General features: G+C 33.7%; 1 protein-coding gene across 5 annotated transcripts in view; it reads right to left on the reverse strand.

Annotated features, from left to right (window-relative positions):
• The window catches only part of LOC133178987 (la-related protein 4-like), a 43,368-nt gene that overhangs the window by 20,226 nt on the left and 4,612 nt on the right, over positions 1-18,530 (reverse strand). For 4 of the 5 annotated variants that reach the window (XM_061313654.1, XM_061313653.1, XM_061313652.1 and 1 more), the window contains exon 3: positions 3,472-3,580. In XM_061313654.1, coding sequence (XP_061169638.1) covers positions 3,472-3,580 — 109 coding nt within the window. Of the gene's footprint in view, positions 1-3,471; positions 3,581-7,220; positions 7,381-18,530 lie in introns of those variants that run through there. The other variant, XM_061313655.1, reaches the window with a different exon arrangement.

An 18,530-nucleotide genomic window follows, 5' to 3' on the forward strand; every position in this document is an offset into this window, starting at 1 on the left:
TTAGTCGCCCGCGTGGCGCAGTGGTAAGAGCGTCTGCTCTAGAGTCGCGAAGTAAGGAGTTAATCCTTACGTCTCGGGTTCGAATCCCACTGTGGGACGTGGAGACCGGTCCTTTCGTTGAGACCGTATAAACCGAGGGCCCGTGTCGCAATAGGTGCTTGCACGAAAAAGATCCCTCACTGCTCAATGGCCGTAAGTGCCGAGTATAGGACAAAATTTGGAGCTCTCCACCGTCAAGTGGTAGTGTCTCCATATGAGTGAAAAAATTCTCGAGAGGGACGTTAAACAACATACAAACAAACAAACACAAGATCTTTACCATCATAAGGATTTTTGTTCGAAATTATTTATTAGAAAGGAGAAAGTTATTTTAATTGCATTCAGGGTTATCGAAGTAATACCGTATTTTCAAACCCTTTTCTTTAAACGCATTCAAATCTTAACTTTTTTATTTGAGTAGTAATATATATATTGAAAACATTTCAGCATTACCAGTATTACAACTGAAAGATTAATCTTCATGAATATTTACATACATACATCATTAGGCTAAAAAAAAATTTGTTTGTTTCCGGTTATACCCGACTGACCTCCTACACATTTTTTTTTTCAGAAAATTACGAGTATCCGTAACTGTCTCTTTGTTTTACGAATTCGTAATGGCGGCGCACTTGTTTGCTGCAAGTAGTCGGTGTTCGCTGTTATTTTATGCCGTTAATATAATATTAAAATCATCATTTTTTGCAATTATTTTGAAAGGAAAATTTTAATAAATTGTCTCCTGTTAAGCCGTTTTCACAAGATCAACCCTGAAAATATCAGCAGGAATTAACATGGTATCGTACCAAATTACATCTGATAAATGACCACCGATGTTTTTAAAATTCATTATTACATTAAATTTCTTGCCATTCAAGACACCTTAACGCTATACTGATCTTAAAAAAAAAAACAATTACAGATATCACGACATTGTCAGTGGGCTTACTGTTTATACATGCATCACGGACGTAAATAAATATAGGTCAGACTAATTATACTATAATATCAGTAAACGAACATAAAATGTCATACATTTTTTTAAATTCTACCAATAACATATGGCTAGTGAGGGGAATATATAAGTCATTTGTTTTATTTAATGTCACTAATTTAAACATTTAAGGTAACTAATTTTAACTTTTAAGAAAACAATTAATTTTTTTACAAAAAATGTTTGCCTGTCAATTGCCAAACTTTTTTTTAAAAGAATGTTGAACCATATGGTTTGCTGATTTTTCTTTAGATAGATTTGAATTAAAATTTAATGTTAAAAAAAATTAAATTCATATTGGTTTAATAATTTATGTAATTCATAGTTAAAGAAATGCACATATTTTTAGAGATATTCTTAAAGTTTCAAACAAACACTACTTTTATCGCCGACTAGATACACCAGATACACCATGTACAATTGTCATGCGACCTAATTCAGGCATAACGCACTTTAATTCTTTAAACTCCAATTTACTTATCTACATGTATTTATTTGCTGAAAGACAAAACAGAGAATATAACCACTTACATAACATCGACGAAAACGATATGAAATATAGGCAACCTGTCGAAAAGCCCGCGCTTATTGAAAATAGTTCGCTTACAATATGCATTCAGTAGCGTATGTGCACAAATTGTTATATCACGGTAATAATAAACTAAATATCTAATTCCTCTTTCAATTTAATTCTCAAACAAAAATATTGATCAATAAACAATTCCGTAGATTGAGATGTAAAAAATATTTGTTTAAGTATCGTCTTTCAATGTGACTATTTTGTTTATCGGAAGCGTCTGCTTTGACGCTGTTAGGCTTTTTGTTTACTTTTCTGAACATGTGCTATTTATAGTAAGGCAGTCGATCACGATGCCTACAGCCAGGACTTTGCTTTCAGCAAAGCCCGGCTAAAAAGGCATTTCATACTGCACTTATTTTGTTCTCTTTCCTACACTGACTTACACCTATAGAAAAGTTGAGGTATGAATTATATATATTGGAAAATGTCAAATATTCTAAAACCAAATTCTAGTTAAAAAGTTAAAACTGAAACTATAAGATATGTCTATCTTATGAGATATACATGTTTGGAGTGTACTTTTTATAAATATTTAAAACCAGAAGTCTATGATGAGATTGCAGCTCTACTACTGGTTTGTACTAAAATACCATCTGGACTTTATTTCAGTATTATGTATCCTGTTGTTTTCTAAACTTTTTTGGTTGCAATCAATTCAAAACTGTTGGAATAGAATTTTCAAAGATTTTCACTTTTTTTTTTAACGTTATGGCAACATTGATAATTAGGATTGTGTGTCTTAGTTCAAAATGCTTGTGTACCAGATTGTATTAAATCAGATCAAAACTGGAGGAGATATGTCAATTAAAAATAATTTCTCAACATAATTTTATTTTAATTAAACACTGCAGCACTTTCTTTCAAAATCTAAAAATGTAGAATTATAGTTTAATAAACCTGCTCCAGTTTTGGAAAAAATCTATTGAAGAGTTAGCAATTTGAAAGGATTTCACAGAAACTTCTATTTCTAGTAAGCATGGTAATGTCTTTCACCAAAATTAAAAAAAAACCACTTCACAGAACTGTGTATCTAAAGATTATAGTCTACTTATTGGAATCAACAGTAGGAGGAATAGTATTCTGAAGAATTCTTAGACTCGTTCAACCAGACACTCTGTTGTCTCTGTAAACTCCCACGAGCAGAGTCTGGTAAAGAGTCATGATAGTGTTTGTAACCAACAGAGGGCGTTACCTTGTTTTTATTTTGAAGACCCCTTTGAAAACAAATGTTATATATATGTTGTTTCTGTTGGATTTTGATTTTATATAAATAAACTGATCCTTCATTAGGGATAACAAAGGAGAAATTAGAATAAAATGTGAAGAAGAAATGTGTTCTACGCCACTAGGGTACACTACTTTCACTTTTGCTTCCAACAATAATTTTGGCAAGACATTGTACACCACAATTACTCCTCGTGACCAGTGGGCAATGTCACAATTCCTTCCTTTCCAGCTGCTATAACTTGTGAATATTCAACTTATAAATCTTTAACATTCTGCCAATTTATCATGTATTTGTTTCAATTGTGGAAGGTGTGTTCTTTTCAGCCAATCAAAAGCTTTACCAGAATTTCAGTAAGCCTCGTTTTGGTGTTACAAATGCCATCACAAGTCTTAACCAGACTCACCACTTGTCAGAGTTTACAGAGACAGCCGGGCATCTAGTTGAATGACACTAAAGAATTCTTCACCAACAAAAAGACGAACTGACTGACTGATTGATGAGAGACACCTCACTATTGCACAAGCTCATCTGGTCTTTTACAAGTAGACCTAAATATATCATGGACTTTTTTCTGAAATGAATATCAGTAATGTATTGTCATCTGGTTGGAACCAACTGACTACGACATACCATTAGCTGTAATTCCACCATCCCACTGAGCTGTGTCTGTCGGGCTACATTGTTTAGTGCTCAAAAACACAGATGCATTGGGATTCAATCCTGCTGTTTTGGGGGAGACCTGTGCAAAAAGAAATAAAAAAATCTTATACATACAGAGTTGATTTTCAGTATCTCTCAAACATTCATAATGATACCAGAGATATGTCAAAGTGATCTGAATGTCCCAGTCACTTTTTCTTCATATATTTTAACTTCAATATCTCAATTCCTCACATATCTTGAAGTTTTTTTTCTCTGTCCAATTGTGTTCAAGATAAAAAGGTTTTACTGTATATAATATATAAATATATATTTGAATTTTTACCATCAGTCCTGCTAGCAAAACTTATAGGAAATTGAAATATCTCATACAATTCGCTAAACTACCTGTTGACGTGACTTATTATTTACTACCTTAACAATTCAAAGTTTTTCATTGTACCCAGAAAGTTTTTGTCTCATTAGCTAGTACAAAACTCTTTAGTTGGTAAGCCCTTGTTGTATTCTGATGTACTGCAATGTCTTGGCTGATAAAGTTTATACCAGGTTCGAAGTCTGGTATTAAATAAAAATCCCTGTCAGAAAATAATAGTGTTGATGAGAAAAAATTTAAGAAGTACAAAGAAACTTGTGTTTGTGAATTTAAAATGGGATGGAAGAAAAGGAAGGAATGCTTAAATATAATGAAGAAAATGACATGAAATGCTCCATTTGTGTGGAGGTAAGACAAACATGGCCCTTTCCAAAGTTCACCTTCATTCTGAATCATTTTTTTTTTTTCTAAATTCTTGACTGCAATTGAATATTTTGCACTTATTTAAAAAAAAAACAAAAAAACACACAAAAAAAAAAACACTTAACAGTATATGTAACAACAATTGTAAATTACTTGAAAACCTAAAATTATATTAGAACTTACTTGGACTAATATAATTTACTTCAGACTGGTACAACACATCAAGTATCAGTCCAAATACATAAATATAAAAAAAATCTTTTCACATCAGAACTTTTCATTTCCTCCTTTCCATCCTATTAAGAAACTGAAATTTATTTCTCTGCATGTCTAATTGATTATTCAAAATATTGGTAATTACAGGATACTGACACTAGATTTATTATTAGCCAAACAGAGTAATCAATCCACTCTAATCCCCCGGACACCATCCCACACAAACATCTTTCTTGAGAACATTCAGAGCTTTCTTTTATTAATAACAAGCCAGGACAGTAAATATATTGCACAACACCTTATACACTAATTTCATCACTAATCATCACGGAGGACAGTTGATGTGAATTTCTGATTCTATTACAGCATTAGTAGTACTTATTGACAGCTAGTAACACTGCAGAGCTGATAATCTCTATATTATGGGATAGTATGTGTATTGGATTTCACTGATATTGGACAAACCAGCATGTGTTGATGTCTGATCTCCCTGCTGTCAGTCACAGTCTTTGTTTACAAACAAAACATGGAAATGTACAAGTATCAACTTTCTCTTTACGTTCCATGAAATTTAACCAAGCAATACAGAGTGGGTTAACCAGTCAATTGAACTGAGAAAACTAAGTTAAGATTAAATCTGAACACCCAATCTGATTCCTGTATTTCCGTTTTTGGTGACTTTCATTCAATGCTCAGCTGATTTACAGCAGCTAACAATAGAGAAGATGATGATGTTCAAATGGCAGATAACAAATAGCAATTAACTGCTCTATCTAAAGCTACCTAGTTTTCCAGATTTTCCAGAAATAACATCTTTATTTTTCTACCCCTTCTTTTTTTCCACAAAGGCTTTTAGACAGATCAATATTTATCTATTTGAGAAACACCCCCACAAAAACTTAAATAGGCTAAAAATAAGTGGTGGGTGACATGAATAAATGGATTCTAATTAAAAAGTTTATATTTCTCGCCATAAAAGCTAATCTGACAGGTATGTTCCAGCTTCCTTATTTCACTAATGTATCACTAGACACACACAAAAAGGGATAGACCTTCCTTGATATGATGTAATTCTATAGGGGATGCACTGCCACATATCAGCTGCCTGCCTTTGATAATATTCAATCAATCTAAACACAATTCAAGTCATTGACTACTCATCCTACAAACACTGAATGAATGAGATGTTGTATCTCTCTCTCTTTTAATGTCATATCCATTTTTTACTATGAGGACACCTTCTATATTAATTCTGGCTGTTTTCTTCCATTCAAGTGCCTTTGAGGCTTAAAGATTACACATTCTATTTTTATTGTATTTTCAAACTATACAAAAAATTGCTAATTAAAGAGCAACTAATGTGCTAAACTGAAACTGGTTTCCAAATTATGGATAGAAGTGAATTCTGATTGATAGGAAAATTGCAAATGAGGTGCTTTTGTTAGGCCAGGCCAGAGAACTTTTTGTTGATTCTTAAATAAACAGTGGGGTCCGATGCTCCTAGCTCCTCATGAAACATCAATGAGTTCCCTTAGAATTAATTCATTTTTTGTGGCTCAGAATACTCCACCAACATTATTTGGTGTTTTTTCTTTCAATACCTTTGTATTTAAGACAGTTTTCTTAATATGCTTTGATATTTATTTGGAACGTGTACAGTAAATAATTCTCTCTTCACCAAACTAAAAAAAATACTGTTTATTTACATTTGAAGCATTCGATTTATCTCATAAAATATCTCAATTTTTAATGATTTTTTTTTTAAATCAAATTTACAAACTGTGACAGTATTTCGAATAGGGTGTATCATTTCATTTTGCAGAATTTTGTCATGACTTCCTTCCATCAAAGTAAATGCATTGAAACTCCAAGAATGTACTTAAATATTCCTAGGGAAAAAAAACAAACAAAAAAACAATTACAATTTCTCTGAAAAGGGTAATTAAGGTTTAATGCAGAGACCCGCAGAATTATAATGACCTGTCGAGATATTTCCTTTTTATTCCCTTTACCTGAAATCAATCTTCTTTTGTTCCAAACACAAAGCCTTATACTTGTATAGATGGAAATAACATGAAATCAAATACCTCAGAAATCAGAATGAATGAATATACAGGGGGTTAGAGAAAGGACACTCAGGGAAATACTACACACTATAATTATTAATTAGGGTACAACACTGACTAATTGTTTAATCATGTAGATAACATTTCAACGCTTTCTGCAGAATACCTGAAGCATCACATAAACAATCTTTTTCTCTGTAAACATGTAAACATTAACACTATTAAGAAACAGTTCTGATGTTGTCAACAATCCGATAAGGTTTCTAACCACTTGGTAATAAGCAGTTATATTCAATATCTTATGTTCATATCATGATACTATGGAATTCATTGTTAATCATCAATTCTTTTGAAAAAGTTTCTAATAAAAATAATTCTTATTGATTTCTAGTAATATTATAAACATTTTTCATAAAATCTGCATGCTTGTAGGTTTTCTATAAATATCAAGGATCCACAAGATTACAAAACTTGTGCATTTGTACACATCTTAATGTTTCAATGAAAAGGTACCATTTATATGAACACGTAAAAGTTTAATTTTCAATACTAGTATCTTATATTTCACTGCCATTTTTTTTTCTAAAATCAGTTTTCCATATTCGATAGACTTTCAATCCAATCCTAGCATAGACTGATTTATCTTTCACAGGAGTTTAATGATGACCAAAAGGTGTCCTGTTTTTATGTGAATCCCTTACCTGAGGCTCAGGTATGTCCTCCTTCTCAAGGTTTTGTTGAACACACAAGACTAAGGAATTGGAGGAATAATAATATACATCCCCTGGAAGCATTTATTTATGTATATATGTCCACCTGTGACAAGCACTAACTCTAAAGGTCACACAGTTATTCCCATTATCTCTCTCTCCCCTTTCTTTTAAAATGTCCAAATTCTCTTTTTCATAAAAAAAATTAAAGTGACAGAACTGTAGTTGCCTTTCAGTATTATGGATGTTGTTTAAAATCCTTTCTGATTATGTAATATCACTGATAGATTTATCCATAAGGAAAACATCGTAGATTATTCTCGTAAACACTAATAATGAACTGAATCAATTGCTAGTAATTTTCATATTAGTAACAACCATAAATTCACCTATTTCACAGAACTTTATCCATGCACATCAAATTTCCATATATACACTTCCCTTTGAAGAAATTTCTTGAATGAAAATACAGTTAACCACAAAAGCGGAAAAGCTTCTGACTGTTCTTTTTTTATAGACCCCAAAATATCTGCAAATGTCTAAAATGGGAAATATCAGTTCCCGATCAAACAGCAAGTCCAATTTTCACAATTAAAAAGTTCCTAGCAGACTTGGTCGTGTGATTACAACCTAGAGATAAAATTCTGATCACCAAATAGAGTCACAGGCCTAGGAAATGTCCTCCCAACGTGACCATATGGTATGAAATCGTGTTTGGCTGACAGACAAATGACTGTACCGACAGCCTAGTAACTGACGAATCTATCCATGCTATCAAATGCGGCCCTTTCTCTCTCTCTCTCTTGACAAGGATTCCCTCTTATGTAAATGAAGATCTGATAATTAAACAAGAAGACCAGAGAGAAGAGAATATCTGAACTTCTATTCATACACAATGATTTAACGGAGAGACAGGTAGATCTGGCAAATTTTGTCTGTTCTCTCTGTATTTCAACTACAGCAAGTTCCAGGTTAACAATCAATAATTTGCTAGGCTGTCACCAGTGAGCTGAATGCGACAACTAGGGGATGAGATACATAGACCAACACTTGGTGTTTGCCTGTTTATATCTAATTTTCATAATCTTCCAATTGATGTGAACACAAGATGTTATCATGCCTTAAAATAATGGGCCTGGGTCAGCACATAATAAAGTGGTATATCAAATCAAAGCTCATCAACTGTGACACCTTCAGATACCATTTCAATCTACAGTGCATTTAATTAATTTCCTTTTCTTATGTTCTAATTTCCAAGGAAAAGAATATATAAAACAAACCCATATGGAGCTACATCTCCAAAGACCAGGTTCATGAATCTTTTCAAATTTATCATATTCTTCCCTATTTATTTATCATTTATTTCCTAATTTTAAAATATTTACCATATTAAATAGGTTGTAAATTTGATTGTAGATGAAAAATATTGAGAAATCTTTTTATTAATATCATTTTTTCCTAACTGTATTTGGTTTATGTCAGTACACAATACAAAAATTTTAATTTCAACAATTTCATGAGAGCTTTAATTGCAGGCCCTTTAACTTTATAAATCGAACAGGCTCAAAATCCATTTAAATCCCAACCCCATTCAATCATTTTAAAATAAAACTCCAAGGTAGTAGGGACATCTGTGACCATTATTGTTTCCAGAGGGTTGAAGAAAATTATTGACAACTATTTATGATGAAAAAGAACAGAAGCAACTGTCCCCAGGTTAAGCTCTTTTATGTAAATGAATGCTAATGTGACTATAATCCAGCATTCACTGCATAATTTGCAATTCAAAAAACATAGAGTGCACCAGTGCAACAATGCAGATAGTCACTGCATATATCACAAACTAGCACAAGACAAACAAGAGGCCCATGGGCCACATCGCTCACCTGAGTAACTTTGGCCATACTGTTCATTACCAGACTTCCCCCCTTGTAATACCTATTGTGGCCCCGCCCTACCCCCAGGGGCCATGATTTGAACAATTTAGAATCTACACTACCCCAGGATGCTTCCACATAAGTTTCAGTTTTTCTGGTTCAGTGGTTCTTGAGAAGATTTTTAAAGATTTTTCTATATATTTCAATGTAAAACTTGGATTCCCTATTGTGCCCCCACCCCATCCCCAGGGTCATGATTTGAACAATTTAGAGTGTACACTACTTGAGGATGCTTCCACATAAGTTTCAGCTTTTCTGGCTCAGTGGTTCTTGAGAAGAAGATTTTAAAGATTTTTCCTATATATTTCAATGTAAAACTTGGACTCCCTATTGTGGCCCCGCCCTACCCCCCGGGGTCATGATTTTAACAATTTAGAATCTACACTACCCCAGGATGCTTCCACATAAGTTTCAGCTTTTCTGGCTCAGTGGTTCTTGAGAAGAAGATTTTTAAAGATTTTTCCTATATATTTCAATGTAAACCTTGTATTCCCTATTGTGGCCCCGCCCTACCCCCGGGGGTCATGATTTGTACAATTTAGAATCTACACTACCCCAGGATACTTCCACATAAGTTTCAGCTTTTCTGGCTCAGTGGTTCTTGAGAAAAAGATTTTTAAAGATTTTTCCTATATATTTCAATGTAAAACTTGGACTCCCTATTGTGGCCCCGCCCTACCCCCGGGGGTCTACTCTATCCCAGGATGCTTTCATATATAAGTTTCAGCTTTTCTGGCCCAGTGGTTCTTGAGAAGAAGATTTTTTTATGACCCCACCCTATTTTTGTCTTTTCTTGATTATCTCCCCTTTTAAGGGGACTTGGCCCTTTATTTTAACAATTTAAACTCCCCTTCCCCCAAGGATACTTTGTACCAAGTTTGGTTAAAATTGGCCCAGTGGTTCTTGAGAAGAAGTTGAAAATGTGAAAAGTTTACAGACGGACGGACGACGGACAACGGGTGATTAGAAAAGCTCACTTGAGCTTTCAGCTCAGGTGAGCTAATAAACCCCCCAAAAAATCCTCTTGCCACTTCTTGAAGAAGAAGAAAAATCTATTGTCTAAAAAGACCTTAGTCCACAATTGTGTTTGATACATTGATTTACTATTGTCCCAACTTACTGGAGAACTATCCTTTGCCTCTGCAGTTTAACAAGTACTACTCAACCAAAGATTCCTGTCAAATTTTGAATTGATTTATTGAAAATTACCTACTCCTTCAATGCTGTTTACTTTGTAATGCATGACTTATCCCCAATCTACAAGGTTTGTCTGAGGGCAGTAAAGCTCACAGGTGCAAATTAATGCCCTGTTCACACGGACAGTTTAATTCGCAGTAAATTAATGCGAAGTAAAATGATGCAAATTAAACTAATGCGAATTAAATTGCATTCACATGACAGCTAATGCGAAGTAAACTAATGCGAATTATAATTTTATTTCTACAACAAGGCTGTTCAGTGAGGCTATTATGGCGTCATTTACAAATCACGTCATATTGTGCAAAGCAGACATACATTTGACATAATGTCATAGTGTCTGTGCACATTTTAGTGATTAACATAATTTTCCTTTGCTTTCCACTCAATAATAGCACAAGTACCTATATTTGACATTCGACATGTGGCCTGTGACTTAATTCTGCCATTACGCATGCGTCAAAATTTAATTCGAATTAGCTTCGCTTAGCGTTCACACGGAGATAATGCAAAGTAACTTAATGTGCAGTAAACTTATTCGAATTAAACTAATTCGAATTAAATTCTCCGTGTGAACGTGGATTGAATTTAATTCGCAGTAACTTACGTTTAATTCGAATTAAATTCTCCATGTGAACAGGGCATAAGTCTCTCTAGCAAAGATTTCTATGTAAAATTAAAACCTTGATGCAAGATTGACAAGATTGGCATGAGTGCTAAATCTAGAAGGAATTTCTTGCAATACAGCCACCACCCTGAAAGTACAAAAGCACTACCTTATGAAAATCAGCAATTTTGGGGCAGATTTCTACTTTCTATTTAATAGGAAGTAAAACAGTAGTTAACTCGTACATATCATATGAAAAGAATTCTGTCATTGTAGACTGTTCCTCAGCAGGCATTTATAGTCTAAAAATTGAGAAAAATTAACGCTTTTTGGCATCGGGAATGGTACCAATTATTGGTACCAGTTATATAAGGGGGGGGGGGGGACATGCTGAAATAAGATTTCATCTCGATTTCAGAAACTTGATCTTGATGTCCATGGAGGCTCATATTACTACAACTCTCAAGACATTTCTCTCAGCAAGCCAAAAACACATGTACACTACAGTCAACCTTGTTATCTTGAACTCACCGGGAACAAGATTAAATTTGGAGATATCTGAGGATTCAAGATAACAAGGGTAAAAACAGAAAAAATGGCTGTGACTGCTAATTCACTTAGACATATGACGACACATCTTTGGTATCTGAAATATCAGTGTTCGAGATAACGAATTTCAACTATACTTAACTAACTAGTTAACTGTCACAGAACTAAAAGATTCTTGAAATGATTTTATTCATTCAATACTGTCTTCCAATAAAAAAGTATCAGGAAATACTACAAGACTCTATAAAACAAACAATAACTAAGTGACCTTTGCAACATAGTACAAATCAAAAGTTGTCTTGAATATATCTTGTGTCAGGTAAAGATCTTATATGAATTCATCCCCCCCCCCCCACCCAAAAAAAAGATTTATAGATCAGATCCTCTTGATTACTTTTATATCCTCCTTGTATTGTTTTGTTTACTTTGAAAGCAATCCTATGATAAGAATAATTACCAACACACTGCCAGTTTCTAAATGTGATCTAATTTAACATGCATGCATTGCCCTCTGACATTTTTCACACATGCCAAAGGTGTATGACCTCAGTGACATATATATTAAAGTAAAAGAGACTATAGAACCAACAAAACCATATGAACATACAAAGGATGACTGCACTTAAGGAAATGCGGAATTTGCGACAAAATAAACTTTCAAAACAAGCATTTTTCTTTTCATTGCAAGAATGGTCAACATCCAATCTACAACTTTATGTAATTACGTTTAATAAAAGTGTGTATTTACGAAGTTCGAAGCTGTTTTCAAAGGCAGGGGTCATCACAATTTCTTGAATCTCCGTTCGATAATGAGGACGCCCACTTATTTACTGACTTTATACATAGTCAGCGCATGTTTGTCTATTTTTCTACGTTTAACAGTAGTTGTATATTTGCATAAATAATAATGTGTCAAAAGGAGATTAATAGACAAACATGCGCTCATGGTTAAAAAGAGAAAAAACTGCTTCTTCTTACATTCGCTCTCTGTGTTGTAACCAAGGACTGTGACATGTTGAATATTATAATTCACCACGTGATTTCTTACCTCAGGTAACTTTGTGAATACTAAATTCTGTCACGTGACTTGTAAGGAAGCATGTGATGTGCTAACTAGGACATTGTGTTCGAACACGTTAAGTCATCTGGCATTGATATAAATTTGCTTTAATTACATTGATGTGCTCATATTGTTAATTTCGTTTTGAAACCTTTGTCAGAAGTGTATTTGTGCTATACAGAATGGAGAGGGAGATTGGAAAGAGTGATCACGTTCGCTTTTCAAAACATGTCATTGTTATTTATGTAGTCTAATTTTAGAGCCATTCTTACAATATTAGCTCCACCTCTCATGCATATCTAATGTTCAATCAAGGGCAGGTAAGTGTAAATTCACTATATTTGGAAAGCAGTAAGGACAAAGAACATTGAATCATTTTATTGTATCACAGTCTAAAATCATTTTAAGATTTAAATGTGGTTCCAAATTGACAGTATTCTTTCATAAACATACAAAAGTGAGATAAGGTTTAGATATAAAAGCAACATAAGCAACCGAAAAGGACCCAAAAACAGGCGTTAAGTGCAGTCATCCTTTTCAAAATGATTTTACTCATTTTAATATTTTAATCTTCCTATAAAATTGTGTGGCAAGTACTAAAATGCACCATTTTCTCAAAATGTGTGCAGATTCCAGAAAAATTAATTCCAGTTTGAATAGCAACTTGATTCCAATTCTGCTATTATAATTTGATAAAACATCAGCAATACCAGCAATTTTTTCTACCCATTGGGAAAGAGTCCGGTACCTGTTCCATTGTGAAAAATCGCATCGAAGTAGAAAAAAGGAGAATTTTCAGTCATTTAAATAAATGAAACATATTTTGCGTGTATTCCAACCTCATTACCTATTACTCCGTGTTTTAAAGAATAAACAACAATTATTAATTGTTCTTCATATCAATGTCCCTTGTTTTCACATTTTCATGCTTTCAATTTGTCAAAATGTATGACACTACGCTGTCTACACCAAAGGTCCCGCCATATTATCTCTACTTCTGATTTTAGCTGAAGTGAAACAATTAGTCAACTATTATGTTTCATTTAAAAAGAAATACAATGTCAACGTAGTCTGTTGCTTGGCATTTGAATTGGGAATTTTTAGTCTCAAAATTGTGAAAAATTAACGTTTTTTGGCATTGGGAATGATACCGTTTATCGGTACCAGTTATATAAGGAAAAAAAAAACGCTGAATACAGATAAATTCTCAAACCGATGCAAATTATATTGTTTCAAAATCTGTTTCTCTAGTTTTTCTTCCCCTCTGTATCAAACAGCTCTATGAAGAACTGTATTTTAAAACAGTTAAAAAGACTATTCTTTATCTGGTCACAAACTCAATAGCTATCATTATTGGCATTAATTAGGGTTTTGGCTTTAGAAAGAAGCTTGATAAAGACAAATGTTTAAGGTGAGTCTCAGTAGATTTTTTTTTTCATTTCATGCATGGAGTCTCCATTTAAGCTACAACGTAAATCCTTTATTCCACATGGTAATACATAGCAGTTTTTGAAATTAACATCTAGCAATAAAATTCACAGTGACATTACTTGTGATAGCTCCATCTTTGGGAATCTTGCATGAAACAGCCTCAATGTTGATAGACCACAAACCGGGGATTTTCCACTTCCCCTTGCAGGGCAGAATTTTGGCCCCGTTTCCAATTGCAAATACCCTCATCCCCACCCCCCCCCCCAAATCTCCCCTTTCTTCCCAAACAATTAGTTTGCATTCAAAATTCGATCAAGATCAGAATACACTAAAACTATGGATCAAAAACATATATATATATATATAGAGGATAGTTGGAAATGACTAGTTTATATGATTCAAAAATCAAAGGCAATGAGCTTGAAAGAATTTTTTTTAGCGAAGTAACAAAGTAAAAAACTGTGTAATATGCTTAAAGCCATGTGATGGTAAGCTTTCACCAAATTATGAAAAAAATGGCATCAATCCAGATTTCCTTGGAAACAAAAAAGAAAGTGCCCCATTCCCAAAATGTTGTGGAAAATCCCTGCATACCAAAGCTTAAATTTTCACATCTGTCAATATAACCAGGCGAGCCTTGTGTGATCCCACAAATAAAGAACCCCGGAGGCAAAGTATATGGCCTATAATGTATAGCTGCAAATAAATAAGAATAAAGTTAATCCCGTAATTGCACAATCCATTTTGTCACCGGTTCCGATGGATATTTAGAAGTCATTATGCTGCAGGCACCAATAGGGCTCTTCTACACAACATCCCTTCCACACACCAGGTGACTATCAAGTTATATTATATGTTAAACAATACTACTACTAGCTTAAACAATCCTGATTAATATAAAAATTCACTTAAAATTGAAGCTCTTCAGTGATTCAGTTATTTTTAGATTTTTTTTTCTTTTTGACCCTTGAAGAGGCCCCCCTTAAAAGTCACCCTCATTACCTTTGACAAATTATGCAATGTGTAGACTTCAGGCCCTGAAATGGCTAACAGTGAAAGTGATTTACTATCACCCAGCAGAAATAATTACAGTATTGGAAAAAGTCTTTCCCCAGGAAACCTATTCATAAAATTGCCAGCCAAAAACACTAGAGTTGTCAATATTAAATAGGATTTTTTAAAATCCCTTTACCACTCAAATAAGATTCATGTGTATGATCTAAATCATTCCAATTATCTTTTACAGTCCTGAGATCAAGACAAATAGCAGATCCAAGATGTGCCTCACTTTACAAAAATTTGACAAAAGCCAAATAAAAATACAGGTCAAAAGGAGAAAGAGATACAGTCAAACCTTGTTATCTCAAACTCGATGGGACCAAGAAAAAACTTCGAGATATCTGAGGATTTGAGATATCAGGGGTAAAATACTTAAGAAATAAGTGGTTGCGACTTCCAAATCCCTCGGTCAGGACATATCCATGGTATTCGAGATATCAGTGTTCAAGATACCGAAGTTCAACTGTATTTTTTTTTTTAATAAACTACAAGCAAGGATAAACATAATTTTCAATTTCTTTTATATCAACAAATCACAAGAATGTTCAGGCCATTGAGACCAAAAGACACATCATTTTTTTATGACTCTCATTTCAAACACATTAAATAAATGCCAATTTCCATTTAAGACTGGAAAGGAAAATTATGAAATAAAACCAAATTATTTTGCCCAGTCATTATATTCACTACAGGATACATATTGCTCCATCTTTGACATTTCCCCTCAAAACCTTCTAAAATGCCATTCCCTAACCAAACATTAAAATTATACTTCATCATACGGAAGTGGTTGAAAAGCCTTAGATGTACGTGCCACACCATAATAAATTTCTAATTCTGTTCACTTCTAGGAAATATATATTCTATGTTCTTACAGTATCATCAATTACTTTTGCTTCAAAATGAAAATTTTATATAAAAATAATATAAATTGATTGCATAGTCCTCTTTTTACACTACAGAAATTTAATTAGAACACATAACGTGCTCTCAAGTTTATGTGTGTAGGAGTTTTTTTTCTAATATCCAGCTCTCTCCTTAAAACACGACTGCGGTTCTTAAGGAGGGGTTGTCTTATAAAACAACTGTGACCACACAAATGCTGGCCGAGTTTATTGATTTACATCACGTCTCCTGCTCACAAGGTAGCTGCGACATCAGGGCCCACGTCTACTGCTTCTGCCGCCGCCATCATAGACTTGTATCAGAATCACCCAGAGGACCCACCTCTCGGTGACCAGCAATCAGAATCATGATCTATTGTGACAAATTCAACACTTCAGAGTCCCTTTTCTATTAATATAGCAGGATAATTACCTGTCTTGATTTATTTGAAACTGTATGATCACAGTATATATATGTGACTCAAATAGAATAGTTCATAGAATGTAATACAGTAATGCATTCAGTTGACTGAAGTCAGTCACTTCATTCTAAAAACTGAAAATTGTATAAAGTTACATCTTTGAAATTAATGTTACAATAAGCTGAAACTGTCAATTTAGGGAATTTATATGAAGCATGAAACGCATCACCAGAAGTCAAAACATTTCTTTTCTTTTTTTAAAATAATGTAGTGCATTATTTATACAAATGAATGGCTTTGTGTTACACCATATGGTACAAGTAGCAAACTTGTTGAGACTAAGTTGCACAGCCTGCATTAGCATCTACATATTAAATATATATAATTAAAATGGTTGTACTAGGCTATACCATGCAGGTTAATGACAGCATAATCAGCTGTTATCCATGGTCATTTTCTGTTCACAAAAAAGATAATGGTTTATCAGTTTAAAATAAATATCTCTTCATTTTTTCATGATATCAGTCACATCTGCATTTTCTCTCTTATCTGATCAATAATGCTGCACTTCAAGTCTCCCATCCCAGAACCTGTATCAGGAATCAGGATACCTCAATGCATTAGAGTATTGGGTGTTACAATACTTTGTCTTCAGTACAAACATGAAAGAATTCCTAACCACTGCGTACAGCTATTTTGATTCAGTTCTCATACTGTTAACTTTACTTGTCAATTGACATGTATTATGTAATCTGTATATTAAGATCAAATTGCTGCAATTGAAGCCTATCCTTAATCTGTAGTGAAGAAACACAATCCCTCCAACAGAGATAATTCTGCTAGCTTCTGTCGTAAAGCCCCATCCACTTTGAATGGATAAAAAGCAAGGTGGCTATAAACAAATAAAAGCACAGCTGTCAATCAATAACAGGGCTGCCATTTCTACTGCTCAAAGAGGGACAACTGATAAATCGCCTCAATCCTGCTTAACATAATAATGCACTGAAATTGCTGTACACAAACATAAAAAATCACAGTAATAAATTTACTTTCTTCAATTGTAAGTAAAAATCACCTTCAAATTAATATATAAATAACAAATCAACAGATTACTTAAGAGCTATTTCGGTAGAACAAAATTATATCTAACCTCTGGAAATTTTGCAAGAATTTTAACCAAGCTACAGTGAAAATCAGAAGGGTTAAAGTCCTGATCCCTCGTCTACCTTCCCTCATACTAGATTTGTCTCTTATTTAATAAAGAAAAATGCAGATTCCACTTTCATTTATTTTATACACGGGATTAAAAAAGATGAAGTGAAGACTTTTCATATTCCTTTCAACTGGTCTGCACACCATTGATAATTCACTGCATGGCAACAATTTCCACAAACTGGTCATAGTCCTTCATCTTTGACCAAACAGGATTAGGATTGGTGTTGTTTTCTGCCCAATCTATGATTTGAATTTGTTTGAAGCTATTCTATCCATAAATATACCTTTCCAGAAACCTTGCAGATACTGAACTCCTAATAATAACTAATAAGCGGGCTGACAAATCCCACTGCCCGACGCCTAGGACTAGTGAATTTTAGAGGCAGGCAAGTGTCAAAAGCACTTGTCAGTGGGCAATTGACATGAAATCAAAACTATTTTTCTGCAAGAGTTATCTTTCTTTGCTTTTCAAACTTTGGGTGCAAACCAGTTTAATTTTTTATTCATTACAAGTCTTACCAAGAGTTTTACGCATTTGATTTAAAGTGACAAATTGGGTTGTGGAGAAATGGAGAAAGTTTTAGCAATCATGAGGCATAAATGATCAAAAGCTGATGATCAGAACAACATCAACAGTGGTCAATATATAAAACTGGCAAGATTAACCTGTTGCTAAAATGCTTTACTTTGAACATGTTAGATGAAAAAATGAAATCTCTTTTAATCATTTGAATCAAAAGTGAAAACATTGTACTCATTAATATGGAGGTTTATGCCTCCAAATTTAAATGCCTTCAGGCTTGTGAGTATGCAAGATCCACATGCCTGCTTCCAACTTTACCCGTCCCCAGGAACTGGACTCCCAGTATTTGTGCAAGACTGAACGACAAGAATCAAGGTTATGGCTAAAATACGATAGCAACAAGAATGTTATGTACGA

The sequence above is a fragment of the Saccostrea echinata genome, unplaced genomic scaffold, assembly GCF_033153115.1.
Source record: "Saccostrea echinata isolate AGI-Se365-2 ecotype Australia unplaced genomic scaffold, CSIRO_AGI_Sech_v1 ptg000004l, whole genome shotgun sequence".
In the NCBI taxonomy this organism is placed as follows: domain Eukaryota; kingdom Metazoa; phylum Mollusca; class Bivalvia; order Ostreida; family Ostreidae; genus Saccostrea; species Saccostrea echinata.